Source organism: Phycodurus eques, chromosome 6 (assembly GCF_024500275.1).
Source record: "Phycodurus eques isolate BA_2022a chromosome 6, UOR_Pequ_1.1, whole genome shotgun sequence".
Lineage (NCBI taxonomy): Eukaryota > Metazoa > Chordata > Actinopteri > Syngnathiformes > Syngnathidae > Phycodurus > Phycodurus eques.
The window spans coordinates 9,791,744-9,815,395 of NC_084530.1; the positions used below are offsets into that span (position 1 = coordinate 9,791,744).

At 42.6% G+C, this 23,652-nt stretch overlaps 1 protein-coding gene across 2 annotated transcripts in view; it reads right to left on the reverse strand.

Annotated features, from left to right (window-relative positions):
• mxi1 (max interactor 1, dimerization protein) overlaps nt 1–7,512 on the reverse strand; it is a 44,144-nt gene extending 36,632 nt beyond the window's left edge. Inside the window, exons 1-2 of one of the 2 annotated variants that reach the window (XM_061680408.1) lie at nt 7,163–7,512; nt 4,967–5,069 (exon numbers count right to left, since the gene is read on the reverse strand). In XM_061680408.1, the coding sequence (XP_061536392.1) occupies nt 4,967–5,069; nt 7,163–7,391 (332 nt within the window). In that variant the 5' untranslated portion in view covers nt 7,392–7,512. Of the gene's footprint in view, nt 1–4,966; nt 5,070–5,247; nt 5,707–7,162 lie in introns of those variants that run through there. The other variant, XM_061680409.1, reaches the window with a different exon arrangement.
• Nucleotides 7,513–23,652: the final 16,140 nt, after the last annotated feature.

Consider the following 23,652-nt stretch of genomic DNA (forward strand, 5'->3'; position numbering starts at 1 on the left):
GACAAATCGAACAAAAGATGGAAGCTCTAAATTGGGATCAGTACAAATTACCAAGTGTTAAATACAAATGAAAATGTAGAAAAAAACAATAAGAGCAACACTTATGTTACTTACACTGTGTATTACTCCAAGAGGCACACCATTATTCAAAGTTGAGCCCTGAGGTGGGCACTCTCTAAATCCTTTATATAGCCACACATTCACGGAGATCAATCTATGTCAGCTTGCTGTCCTATAGCCCTTTATCATCACAAAGACTTTCCCTTTCATTCTTAATCAGATGGCAACGTGTCTCCAGCTCAACAACACTACAAACCAGATAATGAACTGGCTCCAGGCCATAGACAACTGCAGTATGCTTACTTTTGTTAGCGTGAGGACATTATTTGTGCCCGCACGTGTGTGCGTGTGTGTGTGTGTGTGTGTGTGTGTGCGTGCATGTGCATGTGCGCGTGAGTGCGTGCGAGCACATGCATGTAGACAGAGACCGAGTGGGTCAATGAGATAAAGCACCCCTGCTATAAACGGTAGGCAAGTAAGGACAGTCTGGTAAGCGCATCACTTTAAGCCTTAACACATTACAGAGAAGGCAGTAATTCAGGGCCAAAAACTTAACAGTGTTTGAGTAAATTGGGTAAAGTTTTTTCTATTATGTTTTTTTGATGATGTACTTACATCTAACTTTGGAAAATCCTCAGACTCCAACTAAAAACCTGAGCATAAATTAGCTTGTAGACAAGGTGCTCTGGTCAACATGTCATTCATTATCATTTTAGTCATTTAGATGGAGTAGATAACACGCTGCTACATCATATTCTAAATGTGGTAGCACATGTTATAGTTTGAAAAGGTTTACATTGTGACATTGACTTGACACCTGAGAGGATAAAATACTGTATGTATGTATGTACAGTGAGTACAGAAAGTATTCAGACCCCTTTAAATCTTTCACTCTTTTTTACATTGCAGCCATTTGCTAAAATCATTTAAGTTAATTTTTTTCCACATTAATGTCCACACGGCGGCACGGTGGACGACTGGTTATAGCGTCAGCCTCACAGTTCTGAGGACCCGGGTTCAATCCCCGGCCCCGACTGTGTGGAGTTTGCATGTTCTCCCCGTGCCTGCGTGGGTTTTCTCCGGGCACTCCGGTTTCCTCCCACATCCCAAAAAACATGCATAAATTGGAGACTCTAAATGGCCCGTAGGTGTGCATGTGAGTGCGAATGGTTGTCTGTTTGTATGTGCCCTGCGATTGGCTGGCAACCAGTTCAGGGTGTACCCCGCCTCCTGCCCGATGACAGCTAGGATAGGCTCCAGCACGCCCACGACCCTAGTGAGGAGAAGCGGCTCAGAAAACGGATGGATGGATGGATGTACACACAGCACCCCATATTGACAGAAAAAAATGAATTGTTGAAATTTTTGCAGATTTATTAAAAAAGAAAAACTGAAATATCACACAGCCATAAGTATTTAGACCCTTTGCTCAGTATTTAGTAGAAGCACCCTTTTGAGCTAATACAGCCATGTTTTTCACACCTGGATTTGGGGATCATCTGCCATTCCTCCTTGGAGATCCTCTCCAGTTCTGTCAGGTTGGATGGTGAACATTGGTGGGCAGACATTTTCAGGTCTTTCCAGAGATGCTCAATTGGGTTTAAGTCAGGGCTCTGGCTGGGCCATTCAAAAACAGTCACAGAATTGTTCTGTAGCCCTTCCTTTATTATTTTAGCTGTGTGCTTAGGGTCATTGTCTTTTTTGAAGGTGAATCTTTGGCCCAGTCTGAGGTTCTGAGCACTCTGGAGAAGGTTTTCGTCCAGGATATCCCTGTACTTGGCCGCATTCATCTTTTCTTCAATTGCAACCAGTCTCCCTGTCCCTGCAGATGAAAAACACCCCCACAGCATGCTGCTGCCACCACCATGCTTCACTGTTCTGACTGTATTGCACAGGTGATGAGCAGTGCCTGGTTTTCTCCACACAGGCCACTTAGAATTAAGGCCAACAATTTCTATCTTGGTCTCATCAGAACAGAAAATCTTATTTCTCACCATCTTGGGAGTCCTTCAGGTGTTTTTTAGCAAACTCCATGCGGGGTTTCATGTGTCATGCACTGAGGAGAGGCTTCCATCGGGCCACTCTGCGATAAAGCCCAGACTGGTGGAGGGCTGCAGTGATGGTTGACTTTCTAGAACTTTCTCCCATCTCCTCCCGACTGCATCTCTGGAGCTCAGCCACAGTGATCTTTGGGTTCTTCTTTACATCTCTCACCAAGGCTCTTCTCCCCTGAGTGCTCAGTTTGGCCGGACAGCCAGCTCTAGGAAGGGTTTTGGTCGTCCCAAACGTCTTCCATTTAAGGATTATGGAGGCCACTGTGCTCTGAGGAACCTTAAGTGCAGCAAAAAATGTTTTTAACCTTGGCCAGATCTGTGCCTTGCCACAATACTGTCTTTGAGCTCTTCAGGTAGTTCCTTTGACCTCATGATTCTCATTTGCTTTGACATGCACTGTGAACTGTCGGTCTTATATAGCCAGGGGTGTGGCTTTCCTAATCAAGTCCAATCAGTATAATCAAACACAGCTGGACTCCAATGATTGTGTAGAACCATTTTAAGGATGATCAGAAGAAATGGACAGCGCCCGTGTTCAATATATGCGTGTCAGAGTAAAGGGTCTGAATGCTTATGGCTGTGTGATCCATCCATCTATACATCCATTTTCTGAGCCACTTCTCCTCACTAGGGTCGCGGGCGTGCTAGAGCCTATCCCAGCTATCATCAGGCAGGAGGCGGGGTACACCCTGAACTGGTTGTCAGCCAATCGCAGGCCACATACAAACAAACAAACATCCGCACTCACATTCACACTTACGGACAATTTAGAGACTTCAATTAACCTAGCATGCATGTTTTTGGGATGTGGGAGGAAACTGAAGTGCACGCAGGCACGGAGAGAACATGCAAACTTCACACAGACGGGGCCGGGGATTGAACCCCGGTCCTCAGAACTGTGAGGCAGACGCTCTAACCAGTCGTCCACCGCGCCGCCTGGCTGTGTGATATTTCAGGGTTTTTTTTGTTTGTTTTTTTAATAAATCAGCAAAAATGTCAACAATTAGGTTTTTTTCTGTCAATATGGGGTTATGTGTGTAAATTAATGAGGAAAAAAATGAACTTAAATGATTTTAACAAATGGCTACGATATAACAAAGAGTGAACATTTTAAGGGGGTCAGAAAACTTTCCGTTCCCACTGTATGTATGTACATATGCATGTAAGTATTTCACACTGTAAAATGAATGAGATGAAATTAGAACAGTATTACTTTACTGACCAAGTTGTAAATCAATTTGTGTGATGGTAAGCAAAATTTATACCAAACATACTGTAGATGGAATTAATTATTAGAATTATGCAGATGGTAGAAACAAAGTAGAATAAAAAAAGGGGCATTAGACATTTCTAGAGTACACAAAATACATATAACAGTATATGTATAACACGTAAGGTAAATCACATGAAAATCAAGGAAATGGTTCAACACGCTGGCTGGCACTCTCATAACGTCATAACATGATCACGCTAATGTGTAACACATCACGCGGGGGAACTGCATATGAAAATATATTTGTATTGCTCATCCCCATATCGGTGACTTTAATTTTAGAATATGTTCAAATACATTGTACAACATCATGAGCATTCTTAAACAAATTTCCAGCTCATGAGAAGCGTTATGAGGAGAGCCTCAAACCAATTATGGTCCTGACTGTTGCCATGCAGAAATAGGCAGCATTCTGTGCTGATGATGAGTAATGTGCAGTTCCTGTTTGTTCCTTGCTCTCACATTAATATGAAAGCAAGTTTCCTTCATCAACAGCAAAAACTGTGACATACCTCTACATGTGTCATGGATGAAAATCAATAAACATATGGTGACTATGCTGCAACTGCATATTTGACATGAATGAAGATGGTTACAAATTATGAGTGGGTGTATTTTTTTTTTAATTGCACACACCAGACACTTCATTAGGTACACCTGCACAATCAAATGAGACGCAATACAACAACTAATATTTGGATAACATAATTTAGCAACACAAGAAGGGCAAAATAGGAGACATCACCCAGCATGATACAGCACAGTTGATTGTTGAATAAATAACTGCTGATACATTAAATGTTCCATACTGTTTGACCTCATTAGGGTCACGGGTAAGCTGGAGCCTATCTCAGCTGAGTTTGCCCTAACATGCATGTTCAATTGCCCTATCATGCATGTTCTTGGAATATGGGAGGAAGTCGGTTTACCCAGAGAAAACTTCCGTAAGCACGGGGAGAACATGCAAACTCCACACAGGATGGCCGGGGCCAAGATTTGAACCCTTCACCTACTTCGAGCCAGCCTTGCTAATCACTTGTCCAGTGTGCTGCTTACTGTTGACACATGCCGATCAAAATTATACATTTATTATAATTATGGTTGTGCAGAATCATTGTTGCTGCATGAATGTCTTGTATTGGTTCTCATTGGTTTAGGGAGGTGTAACTCATGTGGTGGTTAAGGAATTGTTAAAAGGGCTCAAGGTGTTGATTTTGGGGTCAGTTCAAACATAGTCATGTAGACAGAATAGTTTACACCTCAGGGCAATACCCTCGACCACCACCTGCTATTGAGCGCCCTGTTTTAGGCCAAAACTACCATGTTAACTATTAAAACAATTCCAGGTGACTCCTATTCAGAAAACAATAACGACCTGTTTTCGTTTAAGAGTGGAACTTTTACCACGATCCCTAGCCTCAGCCCCGCAGTCAGATGGTGAAAAGCCAGCAGAGAGGAGATCCCCCTCCTCCCCTCACAAGCACACAACAATGATGAGGATGGACGTCAAGTACGATTCTAAATAAACACAAAACAAGAGTTTTCCCCCGGACTGTCACAAACACGGGGGTTCTCTTACCTGTTATGGTTACTGCTGAATTTCTTATTTCGGAATTTCCTTTGCCTCTGGTAGTTTGTGTCCTGATTTGAAGGAAACGTCGAAGCATATCCGTGCTCACACTCTGTTGGAAGAAGAAACTATTTGGTTAGCATTGAGCCATGAGCGAATTTCAACAACTCTCCTCAACGATCCCTCAGATCATATGAATGTAAACATGCCGCAGGTAAATCCTGTCCAGCAGTCTTTTCCTGGCAACACTTCAATACGTTCCTGTCGACAATGTCATACGGTGAAATTACCTCTTTCTCTCCTTTCCAGATATTCCGCGGCTTCCAATAGTCGCTGGATATTCATTAGCTGAACAGCCGTCATTCTCTCCTGAGCCTGGCTGTCGTTCACTTTATCGCTAGCTATCGCGTTTAACATTGACAGCAGCAATTACACGATATAAAACACGCGGAAGTGCTTCGTTACCTGTGCAATAAATAAAAAATATATGTATATTTTAACAAACGTCGTTGAGCTTCTTATTCGGGGTTTTGTAAGAGGACAAATCGTGTTTTCAATGTTGACGAGCTAGCAAGCTACCGCCAATCCTTTGTCAGGTTTATTTAAATTAAAAAAAAGTCAAAACCAGAGTATAAAAATAGGGGGGGGAATTCATACATATGACTGTAATTTGCTACAAAATATATGTTTTTAAATATCCCCAAAGGAAACGTGAGCCAGCAAGTGCCTGCTGTTGCTCGCTTCCTCTCCTCTCCCGTTTGTTTTCCATTGCACAGCTCGGAGGCGGGCACGTTAAAGAGGAGGGTCCCGAATCAACGAGAGGCATTCTGGGAAATGATGTATTTTTTGCAGTATGGCCGTACTACTGTCAAACGTGCAAGATTTACGATTTCATACGTGTTCGTCCGTCTTCACAAGATCATGTTAACGAACAGATCGATAAGTTACTAGTGTATATTAACCAGGGGAGACAAGTGAATATAACTGTAAAGCTACTTCAAATATCATTATATGTAGTGTTAAAACTGCCATAAAGTGATGATGTGCTAATGTGCTCGTGTATGCATTATAAGAACAGTCTAATGAATCAAAGACACTAGAATATTCGATTTAATTTCAGATAAACAATAATGCAAACCAGCGCAAACTTTGTTAGAATATATACAGCAATAAATACATTTCCTGATAAATTAATTTAATGTTTGATGATTTAACTATAAATGCCACAATATAGGCCACAAATAAACACAGTTGATATTATAAATCTACAGTGACATTACACTACAGATATCGCTCTGCTCACAAAGCCTACAAGTCCCCTGAGACACCACGAAAAAGGGGCGCGGTTAACAGTCAAAGCCAGGCCCAGCAACTCATGACGTATGTACTGAGGGCGTCTCTGATTGTCACATATCTTGAGGGCTGAGCTCGTCTCTCACCAATAAGAGAGCGACTTTGCGCCATGTGGAACCGAGCGGGCCACGCCTACAAATAATCAGGAAGCAAACACTCGAGACAAGTGGAGAAATACGGGAACTGTTGAAGCGAATTTTCCGGTCATTCAACTCAACGTTGCCTTTTCTAACTCACACGCGCCTGTTTTTCCCGTTTCTGTACAAAAACATCAGGACAAGCGGTCGCATATAGACTTACATCTCAAAGATATTCGTGGGAACGTCAATAATAACAATAACATAATGTTGTGTTTTTTTTTGTAAATGCACCTTTTCCGGCTCACGTTGTCCTACACGTTTGCTCTTGCGAGTTGGAGGCTTTTTATGACAGTCCGCGGAGGCGCAATGACATCATCCTAGAAGTGAGTTGCAGCGAGGGCGCTGCAATGTGCTCAGATGTTGAGTGGGAGCCAGCACGCTCATCCAATCAATATGTCACATTTTGCTATTTTGAACTGTACGCGGATCAATGACAGATCCCTCCCTGCGCGGAGACGTGCATACGCACTCCACTGCACTGTGGATCGCGTGCATATTATGCAGATAAAAGATCCCCGTTATAACGACGGCGTAACCTATTTTTAATTGCGGTGAAAAATCACTCTTGAGAGCGCGCTGGTGACCAAGCGTAGACTCACAGTCGACACGGTTCTTAGTTGTATCAACTCAGTTCTTTGTTGTCTGACTATGCCCCTCACAATGAAGTGTGTTCGTCAAATGCATAACGGCACCGCGCAGCACATCAACTTACTTCCGTCCTTCCTCTCGGCGCTCTCGAGAAAGCGAGCAGCCTCCAGCAACACTTGCACATTTTTCAGAAAAGTGTTGATCTGCGCCATGTGGGAGTCTTTGGAGTTGAAGACTTCGTTGAAAGGATAACTAGACATCTCCAAGTCTTGCTGATCCGACACAGACGCATCGGAATCAAAGAGGAATTCCTCGCTCTTCAAACTTCTTCTTTGACTCTCACTTTTGGCCATTTTTATTCCTCCGGGGTTTGCGTGGCTTCTCAGAGGAAACTGTGAGACTTGTGCCAGTCGAAGCTGTTCGTGTCAGATGGATCCTCTTGTCTTTTTTCTTTTCTTTTTTTTTCTTTTTTTTTATGAGTGCGGGCTGTCTAATGTGGAGCAGCAGCCAATGTCAGTGGATGCTGGTCCATAGGGAAACTTCAGCCCGCCCCCTCCAGTAGAGGAGCTCTGCGCGGTCCCTGTGCCGAAGGTTTAATTTTTTTAAATTACATTTTTTTTTTTAACTTAGTAGGTTCACCTGCACACTCTCATGACGGCCAATAGGACGTTATACCATGACGTCACACGCACTTCCTGGTGCCAAAAGCCACAAGCCCTCTTAACATTGAACAGTCGAGTAGATATGTGTTGCAGGTATCTGTAATTCCGTTTTGTCTTGACAAAACAACATTTCAGACTACTACTACTTTCTTCCTATTCACAATGGGTTTCTTTTGAATATTTACAATGTCATTTCGTCTGGGACAGGGATGTCAAACATACGGCCCGCTGGCCAAAACCGGCCCGCGAGGAGGTACAATCCAGCCCACGGAATGAATTTGAAAGTGAAAAAATACAAAAGACATTGGGATGGTTGGGACTCAGGATAATTTTGATAATTATTATGCTCTTGTAAAAAAGTGAATGGTAATAATTCCTATTGGTCTTCATAAATTGATAAAATTTTAAAGCACAATAATATACAGTCCCCGCCAAACTTATTGGAACGGCAAGGTCAATTTCTTTGTCTTTGTTGTACACTGAAGACATTTGGGTTTCAGATCAAAAGATGAATATGAAACAAAAGTTCAGAATTCCAGCTTTGATTTCATGGTATTTCTCGATGTGTTAAACAACTCAGGACAGAGCACCTTTTGTTTGAAGCCACCCACTTTCAAAGTGACCAAAGGTATTGGAACAGACATTAAATTGAAATCAATAACATTTAATATTTGGTGGCATAACCCTTACTTGCAATAACTGCATCAAAACATGCGACCCATTGACTTTACCAGACTTCCATTTTCATTTGAAATGCTTTTCCAGTCCTTTGCTGCAGCCTCTTTCAGTTCTTGTTTGTTTCTGGGGGTTTCTCCCTTCAGTCTCCTCTCCAGGAGGTAAAATGCATACTCTATTGGGTTAAGGTCTGGTGATTGACTTGGCCAGTCTGAGACCTTCCACTTTTCACTGGCAATTTAAAGAAAAATGCATCCAAACTATATATATTGGGAGAAGCTTCATCATGCAACAAGACAATGGCCCAAAACACACTGCCGACACAACAAAGGACTTCATCAGGGGGGAAAAGTGGAAGTTTTCGACTGGCCAAGTCCATCACCAGACCTTAACCCAATAGAGCATGTATTTTACCTCCTGGAGAGGAGACTGAAGGGAGAAAGCCACAGAAACAAACAAGAACTGAAAGATGCTGTAGTAAATGCCTGGAAAAGCATTTCAAATCCGGTGAAGTCATTGTGTTGCAGGCTTGATGCAGTTATTGCAAGTAAAGGTAATGCCACCAAATATTTCATGTTATTTACTTTAAGTTAATTTAATAATTTCTGTTCCAATACTGCGGCACGGTGGACGACTGGTTAGAGCGTCAGCCTCACAGTTCTGAGGACGCGGGTTCAGGCCCTGCCTGTGTGGAGTTTGTTCTCCCCGTGCCTGCGTGGATTTTCTCCGGGCACTCCGGTTTCCTCCCACATCCCAAAAACATGCAAGCTAGGTTAATTGAAGACTCTGAATTGCCCGTAGGTGTGAATGTGAGCGCGAATGGTTGTTTGTTTGTATGTGCCCTGCGATTGGCTGGCAACCAGTTCAGGGTGTACCCCGCCTCCTGCTCGATGACAGTTGGGATAGGCTCCAGCACGCCCGCGACCCTAGTGAGGAGAAGCGGCTCAGAAAATGGATGGATGGATGTTCCAATACTTTTGCTCACTTGAAAAGTGGGTGGCCTCAAACAAAAGGTGCTCTGTCCTGAGTTGCTGAACACATCAACATGTAAATATCATAAAATGAAAGCTGGAATTCTGAACTTTTGTTTCATATTCATCTGTTGATCTGAAACCCAAATGTCTTCTGTATACAACTAAACAAAGGAATTGACCTAGCCGTTCCAATACTTTTGGAGGGGACTGTATTTTTCAGTTCCAAATACCTGTGAGTTTTGTTCCTTAAAATACAATTACTGTGATCAGTTCTTATGCACACATTATAGATGACACACTGAAGCAAAATATTAAAGAAGTCTGAGGTTGCTTTGTAAAATGATTCAATAAACATTAAATATAAAGATTTTCCTAATGTATTTGATTTGTTTTGCATTAAAATGAAAGGAAAAACAAATGACATCACTTTTGCCATTCATGTGTATGGCGTTTGTCATTAAAGATATCTATAATTCAGCTGCAGATATGAGCTAAGTGAATTAAAGATATCCGTGGCAGAATTGTAGACATCTGTGGCTCCAGTTCGAGATAGCTACAATTTGATCCTGACTAGTCATAATTCCACCCACCCATCCATCCATTCTCTGTACCGCTTATGTATCCTCACTCGGGTTGCGGGGGCGCTGGAGCCTATCCGAGCTGACTTCGCTCGCCAGCCAATCGATTGCTTGGGACATATAGACAACAACCATTCATACTCACATTCACACCTTCGGACAATTTCGAGCTGGTCCGTGAGATGTGTAGATATATTTCCATGAACCGGTCTGTGGCAGAAAAAAGGTTGGGGAACATTGATTTGGAGTCTTTAATTAACCTACCATGCATGTTCTTGGGATGTGGGAGGAAACCGGAGTACCTGGAGAAAACCCATGCAGCCACCGGGAGAACACGCTAACACCACACAGGAAGGCCGGCGAGGGACAGTTGCTGATATGGGCGATATTGGCAGCCACCCAGGGCGGCATTCTGTTGGGGGGACCACCCCACTGTTGACAATCAGCGAAGGCCTCACAATCGACGGGCGTTGCACAGGGCGCACGCATAGACTTTGGACAGTTGTTTTGCTGGCAGGAAACCTCAGTCTGCACCCCCCATCCCACACAGTGCTGCCAGTAAATAGATAACTAGATAATTGTAACTGAAATTATAACTCGTCAGAATAAAATTGCAGTGCGGTCAAATAAGAGTTAACGATATCTGTAACTGTAGTATAGAATCACCATATCTACACTTCAGTTGCAGATTTCTGTAACTCAATAGTAGGGGGCTCGTGGGGCGATGGGTGGGGTTGTTGGCTGGGGGGGGTGGCATTGGGTCCCTGCGGCCCCCGCTGGGTGGCCGGTTGTCGGGGCGCCTCGGTCGGGCCGGCGGACAGCCCTGGGTTTCTCGGTGTGGGAAGTGTCCCGTCGGGCTGCTCTCAGGTGTACCCCTGGACCTGATCCCACCCCTCAATTGATTGGGTGGGGTCCTCAGCCGACGCGGTGCGGCCACAGCAATTACAGGACACTTCTGTCAGTCTTTGTGCATGTAAAACGGTGTCAATTCACTTGACCGTATCCGCAGGCACACACCCCAAGGACTCTTTCACTGGGTGTGGGGTCACGCACTTACTGCAACAAATAACTCATGAATATGCAAATTGATCATGTATCCCCTCACTTATACTCTCGTCCTGTAGATTTTTATAATTTACATAATTAATGCCACCACACATCAGTTGTACAGCCGGGTTCACGACCCTTGTCCTGCATGCTTCTTCTCCTGTCCTTGTCCTGTTCTATCTTGTCCTGTCCTTCCCTCACAGGGTGTAGCACTACGGCACCGCGCAACACTCATATTTAATGTTTCATTGTTGTAGATAATGTAATGATTTACTTCTCTCATCCTGTTTACAATTAGTGCTTTGTCTTTGTTTCTCTCTCCCTTCTAGAAACTTTGTTCTGTTCGACTGATCAGGTCTGATTCTCAATAAACCTCAATTCTAATACCCCAGTGGAAGCTTAAAAACTCCACTGTGACACAGTAAAACTGTTCCGGCATAAAAGGGATACAGATTTTCCATTCTGCTTGACCTCACAGCTGAACAGGACAAAACAAAAACAAAAACACACACACAAATAAGAGTTAGTGATATCTGCAACTGTAGTATAGAATCACCATATCTACACTTCTGTTGCAGATTTCTGTAACTCATGGGTAGGGAGCTCGTGGACCGTCAGACTGGTGTTGAGTCAGTCCATTACGCTTCAGCCTTATTCTATGTGTTGCACGTAGATCCACACAAGACACTTCAGGCAAAGTTAACTGTTTATTACGTTTGCTAGCCCATGAGCTAATGAGCCAGTGAGCTAACAAGCTTGCTCGACAGGCGGTGGAGTCGTCTAACATGTCACCGCCTCGCTCAGTGTTGTGTGTCGAGTTGGCTACATCGTGGACTGGTCGCGAGCCAATCACGTTGTTCAGATATTTTACAATCAATAAAAAATCTAAGTTTATCACCCAACATGTGGTTACGAAGCATAAAATCTCAGGTTATATTGGCCTACCGCATGGTTTACATCAGTCCTGACTGGTTGTACATAATTTGTCCAACAATTAAATATCGGTTATAGCCAGGGGTAGGTAGGAACACGTTACATTTACTCCGTTACATTTACTCAAATAACATTTTGGATAAATTAAACTTGTCAGAGTAGTTTTAATGAAGCATACTTTTTACTTTTACTCGAGCATTTATGTTAAAAATAAACTGTACTTTTACTTCGTTACAATAAGCTACATGGCGCTCGCTACATTTATCATTTATCAATAATTGCATGCGGAATCTATTTTTGGACTTTTGTTTTCGACTTCCACATGGGGCACCGTTGCTCCAATCCACCGTGATTAACACAGTGATGTTTGACTCAAGTTCACCAATCAAACGACACAAGTCACATGTCCGGACACAGAGTCTTCTATAAGGCTTCGCGGGCCAATCAGATTGAGTCGTGAAAGCCATGCGCAACTCATGTTTACATTACAGACTACGAAAAACAACAGCTTTAAAATGCAGCGTCGTTTTGTCACTGCCCAAACTTTGACATTTCAGCCCACTTCTAACTTGAGAAAACACCTTGCAGTAAGTTGTAGATGTTTTTTCTGTTGTTTTGGCTGTGCATATTGCAACATTAGCACAATTTTATGGTCACAAGTAACTGTTAAACATGCATCTTCTCTGGTACGTTCTGTGCTCTCTCTCGCTCTCTCTTTCTCTCTCTCTCTCTCTCTCTCTCTCTCTCTCTCTCTCTCTCTCACACACACACACACACACACTTTATCAGTATGTCTGGTCAGCAAACAGCTTCTTCATTCTTTTTAGTGGATACAGCAAATAATGTTTCTGTAAGGCCCTATGCATGTGTTTTTGTTGTTATTTTCCATTTAAAAATTAAAATGGTGCCAGGTGTGTGCGGACTCCCATTGAACATGAGTTTGACTGTGATCTTTTACTTCTGAACACAGCCACATGCCAGTTTGAGTACATCCTTGTGCAACCAGATTTATTTTTATTTATTTTATTTAAAGTTTATTTAACCAGGTAAAAGATCAGTTAAAACAGAACATCTCCTTTCCAACGGTGACCTGGCTAAGAAGGCATCAAGTTAAACGTCAAGTCCAGGTCATTCAACATTCAAGTTTATTTCAGTTGTTTATTTTCACCTCCCCTCTCCAAAAAATACAACATTAAATCAGTTGAGTTGTACAAATTATAGGTCACATTAATGGTGGAAAAATTTTCAAAAAGATTTATCTTGGTCAAAATTATTTTACAACACAAACACCTGGCATTTGAACAGGGTTGTTTAGACTTTTTATCTCTTCTGCAGCATTCTTCCTGTTTTTGTAAACTCCCTACAGTATTGTACTGTTTAACAAGTAGAAACAATATAGTATAAAACCATTTCTTGGAGCTGAATTTACCTAAATTTGTTATTTTACAAATATTTTATTTTATAAAGATGTTATTTATTATGTTTTAGTGATATTGTGCAGCAATATCTGAATTTGCACATTCATATTGTATTTAGTTATTTTTATTTTATTTGACATTCATTCTCTAAAAGAATAAATCAGTTGTTACTCACTAGTTACTCAGTACTTAAGTATTTTTTTCACTGAGTACTTACTACTCAAGTAATAATTTGGAAGACTACTTTTTATTTTTACTTGTGTCATATTATTATAAAGTAACAGTACATTTACCTGCGCACAATATTCGGCTACTCTAACCATGTCTTTTTACTGTTTTACATGTCTGTAATGCCTTTCATAGTTGCTACTATAATTGTAGTGATAATAATAACCACAGTATGCAATGTTGTGCAAGTGTCTTCAATAAATCCTTGTTTTTTAGATCTTTGTGATGTTATTTTATACAATAAATTACTGGACAAAATACTGTCTACTGCGACCAACTCACTAGTCCATGCTGTAAACATGCCATAGATCAAGCTGTATGTGACAGGGATGATGAGTCAGTTACTGGTCAAGTCCTGAGCCTGGATACTGTACCACTCTCAATAGACTTTTAACTGAGCCATTTTTATACTGCAGCTAAGTCAATTTTCAACCAGAACGTGTCAAGGCAGGCCTTTGTGCCTTGCTCTCACCCCCCGCTTTGGCACTTCAAAGCGCCAGAAGCAGACCATGCTCGTTTGATGTGAAGTTCACACAGACAGAAACATTTAAGTGCAACACACAGGGGAATCTTTGAAGGTCCCTGCTCCACCTTTTTGTAAGGCCTGGCTGTCGAGACGGAAGCCCGTTTGAGCATTCTTGCGTTGGAACAGATAGTAATGGTGTCATTTTGGCCAACATGGTTCCACCCCCCCCACACTTTGAAAAGGGGTGTCAAAGTGAAAGTTTTTGGAAATGACAAATTTCCATCTAAATGCTGAAAATGATTGCACTTGAGTGGTAAGCATTCAGTGTAGCCATGTAAGAGGTACTTCTCGGTCCCATTTATATTACATGACCAGCTGCCATTTTAAGCGTACCGAGCAACCAAATAGGTGATGTGAACAATTGCTGGTCGCTCATTGATCACGCAGTCATCGCAGTGTCATTGTAACTTTTGAGGATACATGGCTATATATACCAAAAAGAATCACACATGCTAATGTTAGTTTTCCATGGCTTTGCATCTTATCTCTGGACAATGCAGTATTAATACTCCACAGTCTCCACTTTCTTGTTTTGGTCTGTTTGCTTGCTTTCCACAGTTTCACTTCAAATAAAATTAATGAAAATTTTTTTGGGGGGGGTGTTAATTTGGCACATTCCTCCCCTGGATATAATATGCCCACAACTCCCTCACCAGCTCCGGCACTGGTATGTCCCCGTTCATGGCCTATTACGGTTTCCAACCTCTGTTATTTTGGGAACAGGAGCATGCGGTGGCGGTTCCCACGGTAAGGGATCACATGTAAAGAGTCCAGTCCGTTTGGAAGGACGTCAGGGCGGCCTTAACCCGGTCTGCTGAGAGAAATAAACGGCTTGCAGATCTTCGTCGCTCCTCTACGAATGAGTACAAGGTGGGTCAGACGGTTTGGCTTTCCTCCCGTGACCTCCCACTCCAGACTGAATCCCGTAAACTCACTCCGCGCTTAATTGGTCCCTTCCCGATCACTGAAATCATCAATCCCACGTCAATTCAACTAAAACTTCCACAAGCGCTTAAGATTCATCCGACGTTCCATCTGTCACTACTCAAGCCTGTCTCCACTTGTGCTCTTAGCCCTTCGGCCGTGCCCTCCCCCCCCCGCGTTATTGACAACCATCCGGCCTGCATAGTTTCGCGCATCCTTGATGTGAGGCCCAGGGGCAGGGATTACCAGTTCCTTGTGGACTGGGAGGGTTATGGTCCGGAGGAACGCTCCTGGATCTCCCGCAAACTTATTCTCAATGACTCCCTGATTAGGGACTTTTACGCAGCTCACATTGGCCAGAATGCCAGGAGGCCTCTGTTGAGAGGTGTTACTGTCATGAGCTGTGCCCTGCAGTTCCCTTGTCGGAGCTTGGGTGGCGCTTTGCGCCCCTCTCGCTCTCTCTCTCCCCCCCGCTCTCTTCCCAGTAATCAGCACCACCTCGGCCGCGCACCTGTTGTCAATCAGCCTTCATCATCACCTGCATTTAAGCCTGCCAGATCCAAGACAGCCTTCATCATCACCTGCCAGAGTATTAACGTTCACCCTTGGTACACGTAAGCTCCGCCTGTCCTCGCAATATTTCTGACCTCCATGTTCTTCTTTGTCCTCAGTGCTCCTTCCGTGTTTCCTGCCTTGCTGACCTCTTCCACCAAGCCATCCACCTGCTCACGCCACCGTCTGCCGCATGCACCCTGTCTCGATGACCTGCCAGGACGCCTCAAGGATCCACCTCCAAATCTCTTCTCAATAAACGATTCTCCACCAACCTTTTCAGCCTCCGCCTGCTTCTGGGTCCAGTTAAAACGAACACCATCGTATCGTGACACTGTCATCACAAAGTACACAGCAAAGTTTGTTGAGAAATAAAGTTAAGTCAAATTGAGTTTGAAATACAACTTTCAAACAATTCAGTGCAATATATCCAATTAATTACAATCTCAGTTGTTGTTCATTTAACTTTTATAATACTTTTGAATACTTTTTTTAGTGTTATGATTTATGGGGGGGGGGGGAAATTGTGAAAGAACATTTTATTACCACCCCAATATACAGTAAGTTGCGACTGGAGAAGGATTGTATGACTTGACTTGTGACTTGCTTAAACCAAATAATGACCTGACTCGACTTGCTTGAAATTTCATGGCGACTCAACTTAACATGCTTGAGTTTTCCCACAATGACCTGGGACTTGCTTGACACTTGAAGGTTATGACTTGAGACTTGCTTGTGACTTGCACATATGTGACTTACTCCCAACTCCGCCCTATACAAATGCAAGTGTTCAGAGAAAATTGAACTTCCTTCGAACTTTTGAGTTCACAGATTTAAATGACCTGGTCTGAAAATAGGTTTCCACACAAAAAGTCCTCTGCTCACTTGGCCAAGGCAAAAGGTTCAGCAAAAGGTTATCGAAGGTTCCTTTTGTTATCCCTTCCTTCCGAATAATCTGAAAAATTAGATAAAGAGCATTATTAATAACAATTTTATCAGCCATAGTATGGGTTGAAATCATTTTGGGTCACCCTGGAAATAGCATAATATTCCTTACGTTACAGAAGTAAAAACCTGGAACTATTTTTGCACGCGTGAACATTAATTTTCAACGTTGAGCACTAGACTTATTCTTGATGGCCACGGTTATGATGCTAACGTTGAAACATTTGACACTGCAAAGACAGCAACAGTGTTTGGCAATTGTATATATTTTTTAATCATTTGGATGTTATGAAAAAATCCTGTTGGTTTGTTTTGTTGGAGCCATTTTGTGCCATCCGTGCAATCTCTACGGGTTCAAGACAGAATGCTTCACTAAACGAACCCATCAAATCTTGTGCATCATCAGAGTGGAAGACACATTGACTTCATGAAACGATGAACCTTAATGGATCTTTTTTTCTCCTAAGCTTACTACTCTTTTACTTCCTGTGAAATCTAAATTTTCATAAATGTCAATGACTTACGTCATTCTCGAAGTGTTTTTCCTGGATTATTAAGCAACGTTCATCATGGGCACCTCAACAGTCACTAAGCTAGCATGAGAGGAATATAAAAATGCAAAAATGATTGAAACCAAGTATTATAAAGAATAGTCTCAAATGTCTTCACAATACAGCAATCCAAACCGACACACTTGTTCCTAGCCGAGATTTTTAAAGTGGTCATTTATAAAACAGACCTTTTTACAACCATGTTTTCCAGTGTATTGGACTTTTCAAAACACGATAAGCACCCCTTTTCCCCCTCCAGTTCCCAAGTTAGTCTTTTCACCCCAGAGTGAACTCAAGGAGTTTGTGGAATTAACTTTGAAATGAATTTGTAACGTTAATCCGATCAGCAGTGCGAAGTACAGCGGTCAATAAAAGAGGACGCACAAATACAGTACAGATGTACCGGTAAATGTTACTTTATCAATGTTATTTCCCTGAGAGTGAAAGCTGCAGAGTCCGAAATCATCCTCTTTTGTTTTGACCTCTGTCCTATGTGGCTGTGTGGTATAGCTAACAAGGGCCCCGAAAGCAACCCTCATCCTTAACCTCTCACTCCACTCCTGTCCTCATCTTTCTCATTCGTTACTGCTTCTTGGTGGGAGGTCAAGCCTAAACACTGAATACGTGTCATGGCTGCTGTTGTTCCCTCCACAGGCCAATTATGTCATTCTTTGGCTCACCACCAACCCAGCTAGGGTGGCTTTCTGTGCCGTTTACATTCACAGATCTGGAGGCGCAATTGCCCCCAGCTGCAGCACAATAGATGCCGCTGTGTTTTACATTATATTGACACTATGCAAACAGGCTACGAGCAAGCACAGGTGCTCGTGTGTGCTCACAGTGTGCTCCAAACACCGTCCATCAGGCTGAGGGGAGGCTTATTCAAGGAAAATGACGAGGTGAGAGTGACAAAGCAGTGTCAGCCTCCTTAACTGACCTCACATTGACACAGTCGCTGACACTACGGCCCGTGTGCTTCCTTTTCCCAGGAGCTGTGCTCTGTGTGGGTCCCTGCTTTGTCAGGGTTTTCTAATGAAGATACTTATCTGTCTTCCATCAAGATACCGGGCAGGTTTTGCTTTTACTTGACTTAAACCCAGTGCCCACTGGGGGAAAAGCTTCCTGGGTATTATCTCCATTCCAGGATATTCTCAACCCTTACTTGTGCTACTGTATCAAAACAACACATTGGACTCCACCCTGTCCTCACCCAAACATTGCTGATGCAACTACTGTTGCATGTCTCAATTCTTATCTCCATGCTCCATTTCTAGATAGTGCAGTTTAGCTCCAACTTACTCACAAACACTGTTGTACTGGCAGAACGGGTGGAGTACAAACCTGTGAGATGACAGACTGATGTCACCCCTCCCCGATTGCAATTGCCCTTTGGCTCTCTGTGACCATTGTTTGCCTCTGTTCCCAGGCACTGACATCTGGTGACAATGGACACGGCGGGAAAGAGGAAAAAGAGCCTGAAACTGCACACATGCAGAAATGTACTCAAGCAGACAAATGAAAAAGTGGCTGACACTCTCAATGATTGCACAAACAAGACGTGCACACAAGTAAAGCAAGGGATTGGAGCATCTTGGTGACTGGTGATACTTGCATGAACAATCACGTTAAGGTTTTTACGCAGAAATATATACATACGTAAGGCATAAGACTTATAGTGTACCATGTTCCTCCTCTATAGTATGTCATGTTTTCTCATTTGCACCCCAATTTTAACACGTATTTGTAAGCAGTTGTTTTTATATGGCGTTTTCGAGGATACAGGCATGTCCATATTTGGGGTTGCACACCTTTAGTGTAGTACCCCATTTTGCCGACACACGCCGGGAAGCACTGAGCCCTACTGGGTGTAGATGAAGTGTGAATAAGAGCAAGAAGAAGAGGCCCCTACTGAGCTACAGTAAAATGTGTTGTTCCCACAGAGCAAAGAGAATATACAGTATGCCTGTCAGTCTTGTTGTATGGTCTGTTTATATGTGTTGCTGCTGTGTTAAAGTAGCAGTTTTTTGAAGGTCACTCTCGCACAGATTTTCATCTGCGGGTGGGTCTTGAACGTATCCCCAACGGTAAACGAGGGTTCACTGCACTGTGCAAAATTGCCACCATTCGATTTGTTTGTTTTAGCAATATTATACTGACCGAATGTCTCTTTGTAGAGTGGAGATCTCCAAACTTTTATCATTCTGGAGGGTAATTATTCATTTGATATGTTTTCTATAGTTACATTCTTTGTCCACACTTTTATCCTTCTTCTTGGCCTATGTAGCACCCCTCCACACATTTAAATAATGTGCAGGTACGTTGTACACTGGAAACAGATACGTACCTCTCCCCAAATAGACGCCTTCCTCCCTTATACCCCTGAGGACAAAACAGCTGGTATCTGCTTTCATTATCTCAGTGCATACACTATTGTTCACACAGACATGGAAGCATTTACTGCTGATCCCATTTGAAGTCTGTTGCTAGCCAAAACAGCAGCTATCGCTGAAGCACATAAACAAAACAAATTCTCTTTGAAGTATGTTTAAAGTCTGCTTCTGTCCAACCAAGTTTCTCAAAATGATCACGATATACACTCGTACAGAATATGTATTTTGTTTCAAACTCCAGTTTCACTGAACATTTTTAAAAATAAAAAACATTCAACGATGTTATAATGTTAGAAAAATGGTGTTTCTACAAATAAAATCATCTCTCTAGTCAGCTGCTTAGCCCTTATCGAGGCCTGATCCTTTCTGGCGATGAGTAAATAAACACCCACATTACATGTGGAAATACCGTAGGTATTTTTACCATAATATTGGTAACTATCCTGCTACATAATACTAACTGCTGTGAAAAAGTCATTAAAAGAGTACAGCACATAGCGTATTTAGACAAGACTGCGTTACTGAGCAAGACAGTTCAAAGTGCTTCTGCTGTCAGACACATACAGGTAGTAGTGCGAATACTATTTACTTCTTGTCACACTAGCCTGTCATTTATCCACATGGGCCTTAGACAAAGTGTCTCAGTCTCAGGGAACCTCGCTCCCCTAAAACTGTAAACACAAGCCCCACAAGCTAATGCTGCAACATTAGCTCAGGGGCCTTGGGGCTGTAGGCCTCCTCTGCAAATTAGAGAGGAGATGGAGCAGATGAAGAGCAGGGAAGGAGGGCGTGTGTGGGACGGATAGCGAGAGAAAGAGAGTGCAGGTTCAAAGGACCTGTGTGGGAGGGGAGCAGTAATGGGGGTCATGTGGGGGGACTTGAGTGGAGGGATAAAAAAAAGGGATAAGAAAAGAGACGTGAGTGAGACGTGGGTTGTTCCCTGTACAGCTTGGTCATAGCAGAGTGCCACAACAATATATAGGGAACAAATAACTCCATATTTTCACTTCCTTTTATGTGTAATGGCCAGGTGTCCCAATGCCTTTGTCCATGTGCAGTACCGTAATTCACTGAAGCAATAGCAGGAAGCTCTTAAACCTCAACGCAAAGGAAAAAGAATGTCATTACTTTATGTACTGTATACATCGTGCAAGCCTACCATCTACTGTTTTACAAGTGCCAAAATACTGCTGTGGAAAACAGTAATTAAAACAGTAGTAGGCTATTGGTTTTCCCAAGATTTGTGAGTTCCTCAATGTATCAATTGTATGTGAATTGTTTAGTTAGGATATCTGGGATTGTGATGATCACCTGACAGATCTGCTCAAGCATCTCATCTCTTCTCCTACAGTTATCTTCTAGCACTCCCATGCTCTTTGTTTTGTTGCTTCCTTCTTCCTTTCCTACTCCTGTGTCCTTCCTCCCTCTGGGGTCTATTGGCAAATCTCCTAACCACCCCCTCTTGCCCCCCCTGTGCTTTTCTGTCTGTGTTCTGAGGTGGGAGGCCGTAGTGGGGGAGTGTGTTCAGTCTGGTCGCGGCTGCTCCCCCAAGAGCAGCATGAAACCTTTCTTTGCGTTCTTGCTGATTTAATTATTTGCATTATTGGGATACTTCCACCGTGGCAATCCCATCAGGTTAAGACGGAGCACAGCGGGAGGAGTCGTGTTGGCTATGTCTGTTGGTTTTGTGTGTGTGTGTACCCAGATGGTCAGGGGTTGAAATTCCAAATCTCTTAGTTTGGCTTCTTCAACTTTGCTACATCCTGTTACACTAACACAAAAGTTTACATTTCTTGCTACACATATACTGTATTGCTGTACATATTTTGAATGCAAATGTTTGGAGCTCGAAGTTGCAACTGGTAACGTGTGGGCAGCGGTGTGGACTAGTGCTAAGTACATCGACCTCTTAGTTTGGTTCGAATTCAGGGTTTCGAATCTCCTGTGTGGCGTTAGCATGTTTTCCATGTGTTAGTGTGGGTTTTCTCCAGGTACTCCACTCCCCCCATTTAAAAAAATTAAATCATGTTCATGAGTGTCATTATGAAAAATGTTTGGCTCATTGAAGACTCTAAATTGTCAATAGGTGTGAATGTGACTGTGAATCGTTTGTCTGCGTGTGCCCTGCGATCGACCGCTGGGATGGGCTCCAGCTTACTTGGACGCATGACCATAATAAGGACAAAGGGTATAAAAAAAAAAAGGGTGGTTGGATGATAAGACATGTGATCCCAACAAATGAAAAAAAAATGTTTTTTAATGTTTTGAATTGGTTCTGAGGTTTAAGTGCCGACAATACCATTGGCCATATCAGCACAAGTGCTGTCATTGTTTAATCATAACTTGTACTCTCGACCTGTAACAATAAACAATTGGGAAAATGAAATCAGATAGTGATGACTACTTATCCAAAAGTAAATGTTCCCAATAACTGCCCATAGAATTAACTGGTCAGTTTTGTCCAAAAGGGATTAAGACGAATTGACTACCAGTATGAGTGTGGAGTGGAGAATGATGCTTTAACCAGAATTCTTGTCAAAACGGTATCGAAGAACGGAAGAGTGCTTTTCCCATTTTTAGTTATTTTTTTTAATGTGAATTCTGAGTAATGCAGTGACTCATCATGCATGAAAGGAGCTCCCACACGCCTGTTCCTCCCACACTAGTGTTCAAATACTGTATACTGCCTGACTTGGTATTATCATTACTATTAATTCTGTGACATCATGTAATTACCAGCATAGCTCCACCCATTATCCTCCTGACAGATCTAATCAGTAGGGTTTCTGTGGGCGTACAGGACACTCGGGCTGTGGAGCATTTAGCAATGAAGCACCAGCAGCCAATGCATTGGTTGAACCATTACTTGATGCTTTAAGAGGCTGTGGTGACGGCAGTCAGACTGGAGCCATCTCAAAACAAACAATTAGGCTCATCTCAGTCAAAATCTCTTTGTGGCGTAAACACAGAGATTTAACGAGAATGCCATTCAGTGGAGCGCAGACCTCCAATGCAATGTTGAACCTTTTAACAAAAGTAAAAGAAACATGTTTAGCAGAGCACTTCCTGGTTCTTTGAGTCAGACATAAGATAACTGGAAGATACCCTTTTTGATTTGATGGTGGCGGAAAATTTTCTATCGTGACAAAACAGAAAAAAAGAGATGATTAATTCTTCTTGCCAAAGGGAAAAATAACATGGAGTGACATATTTGTGTTTGTCTGCATATCAGCAGGCTACTTTCTGGTTCACGGAAGACGTGGCGGGCAATACCATAATTCATTTGGGGTTATCGCATGAAAGGGTTTGTTGCGACCCAGATTTGCACCAAAATTTAATAGGTAGTTCCTTGACACCAACGTTACCACGCCACGGATTTTTAATCAGACATGTTTACTGCACACTAAAAGAAAAACAGCCAATGGTGATCAAATCGATACCTCTTGTTTTGGAGCCTGGCAGAGAAAATGATGGAGGCACAACCTGTGTGATGCTTGACAACACAGTGGAGTACAGTTTCAGATACAGTAGGTCAACACTAACCTGGTGTGTGTTCCAAAATAGGGTGCGTTGGCCATATGGTGACATTACGTAGCAAAACAGTGCATGAAAGTGTAATCTGCTGGCATATAATTACATAGAGAAGTAACACAGTGCACTCATGCTGACATGATCTCTGTGTGTTCGATATCACTTTTGGTGTATGAGGATTCTTCGTAAACTCAATGCAACTGCAATGCGTCTTGTTCCGCCCTTGAGAATAGATACCATAGCCCTGCAATTGGTCCTTAATGGGATAGTACTGAAGAGTAGGACTATGGACCGGTTATCTCGACTCCATAGGTGTCCGATGAGATTGGGCTCTTCCACACCAATCACATCCAAGCATGCCTTCATGATCCTTGAATTGGACTGAGCACAGAAAATGGTCTTCCCCAAATTGACCACACATTTTAAGCACAGAATTGTTGAGATGACAATTCAAGATTCCGGGGGAACTTTGTTGTGTACCAGGACTATTGCTCGCATTGAGTAATCTTTCATCAAATCCTCCACCTACTTAGTTCCTGAAGGAGTTTAGTAGAATAATGGAGAAGGAACCAGGGACCTGTAAACCTCAGTGGCTTCCTTGACGCACTGGCCCACCATTCGAGAAATATTTTTGCACATTCTGTCAGATAGGCACATGCATACAAACATACATTAGCAGT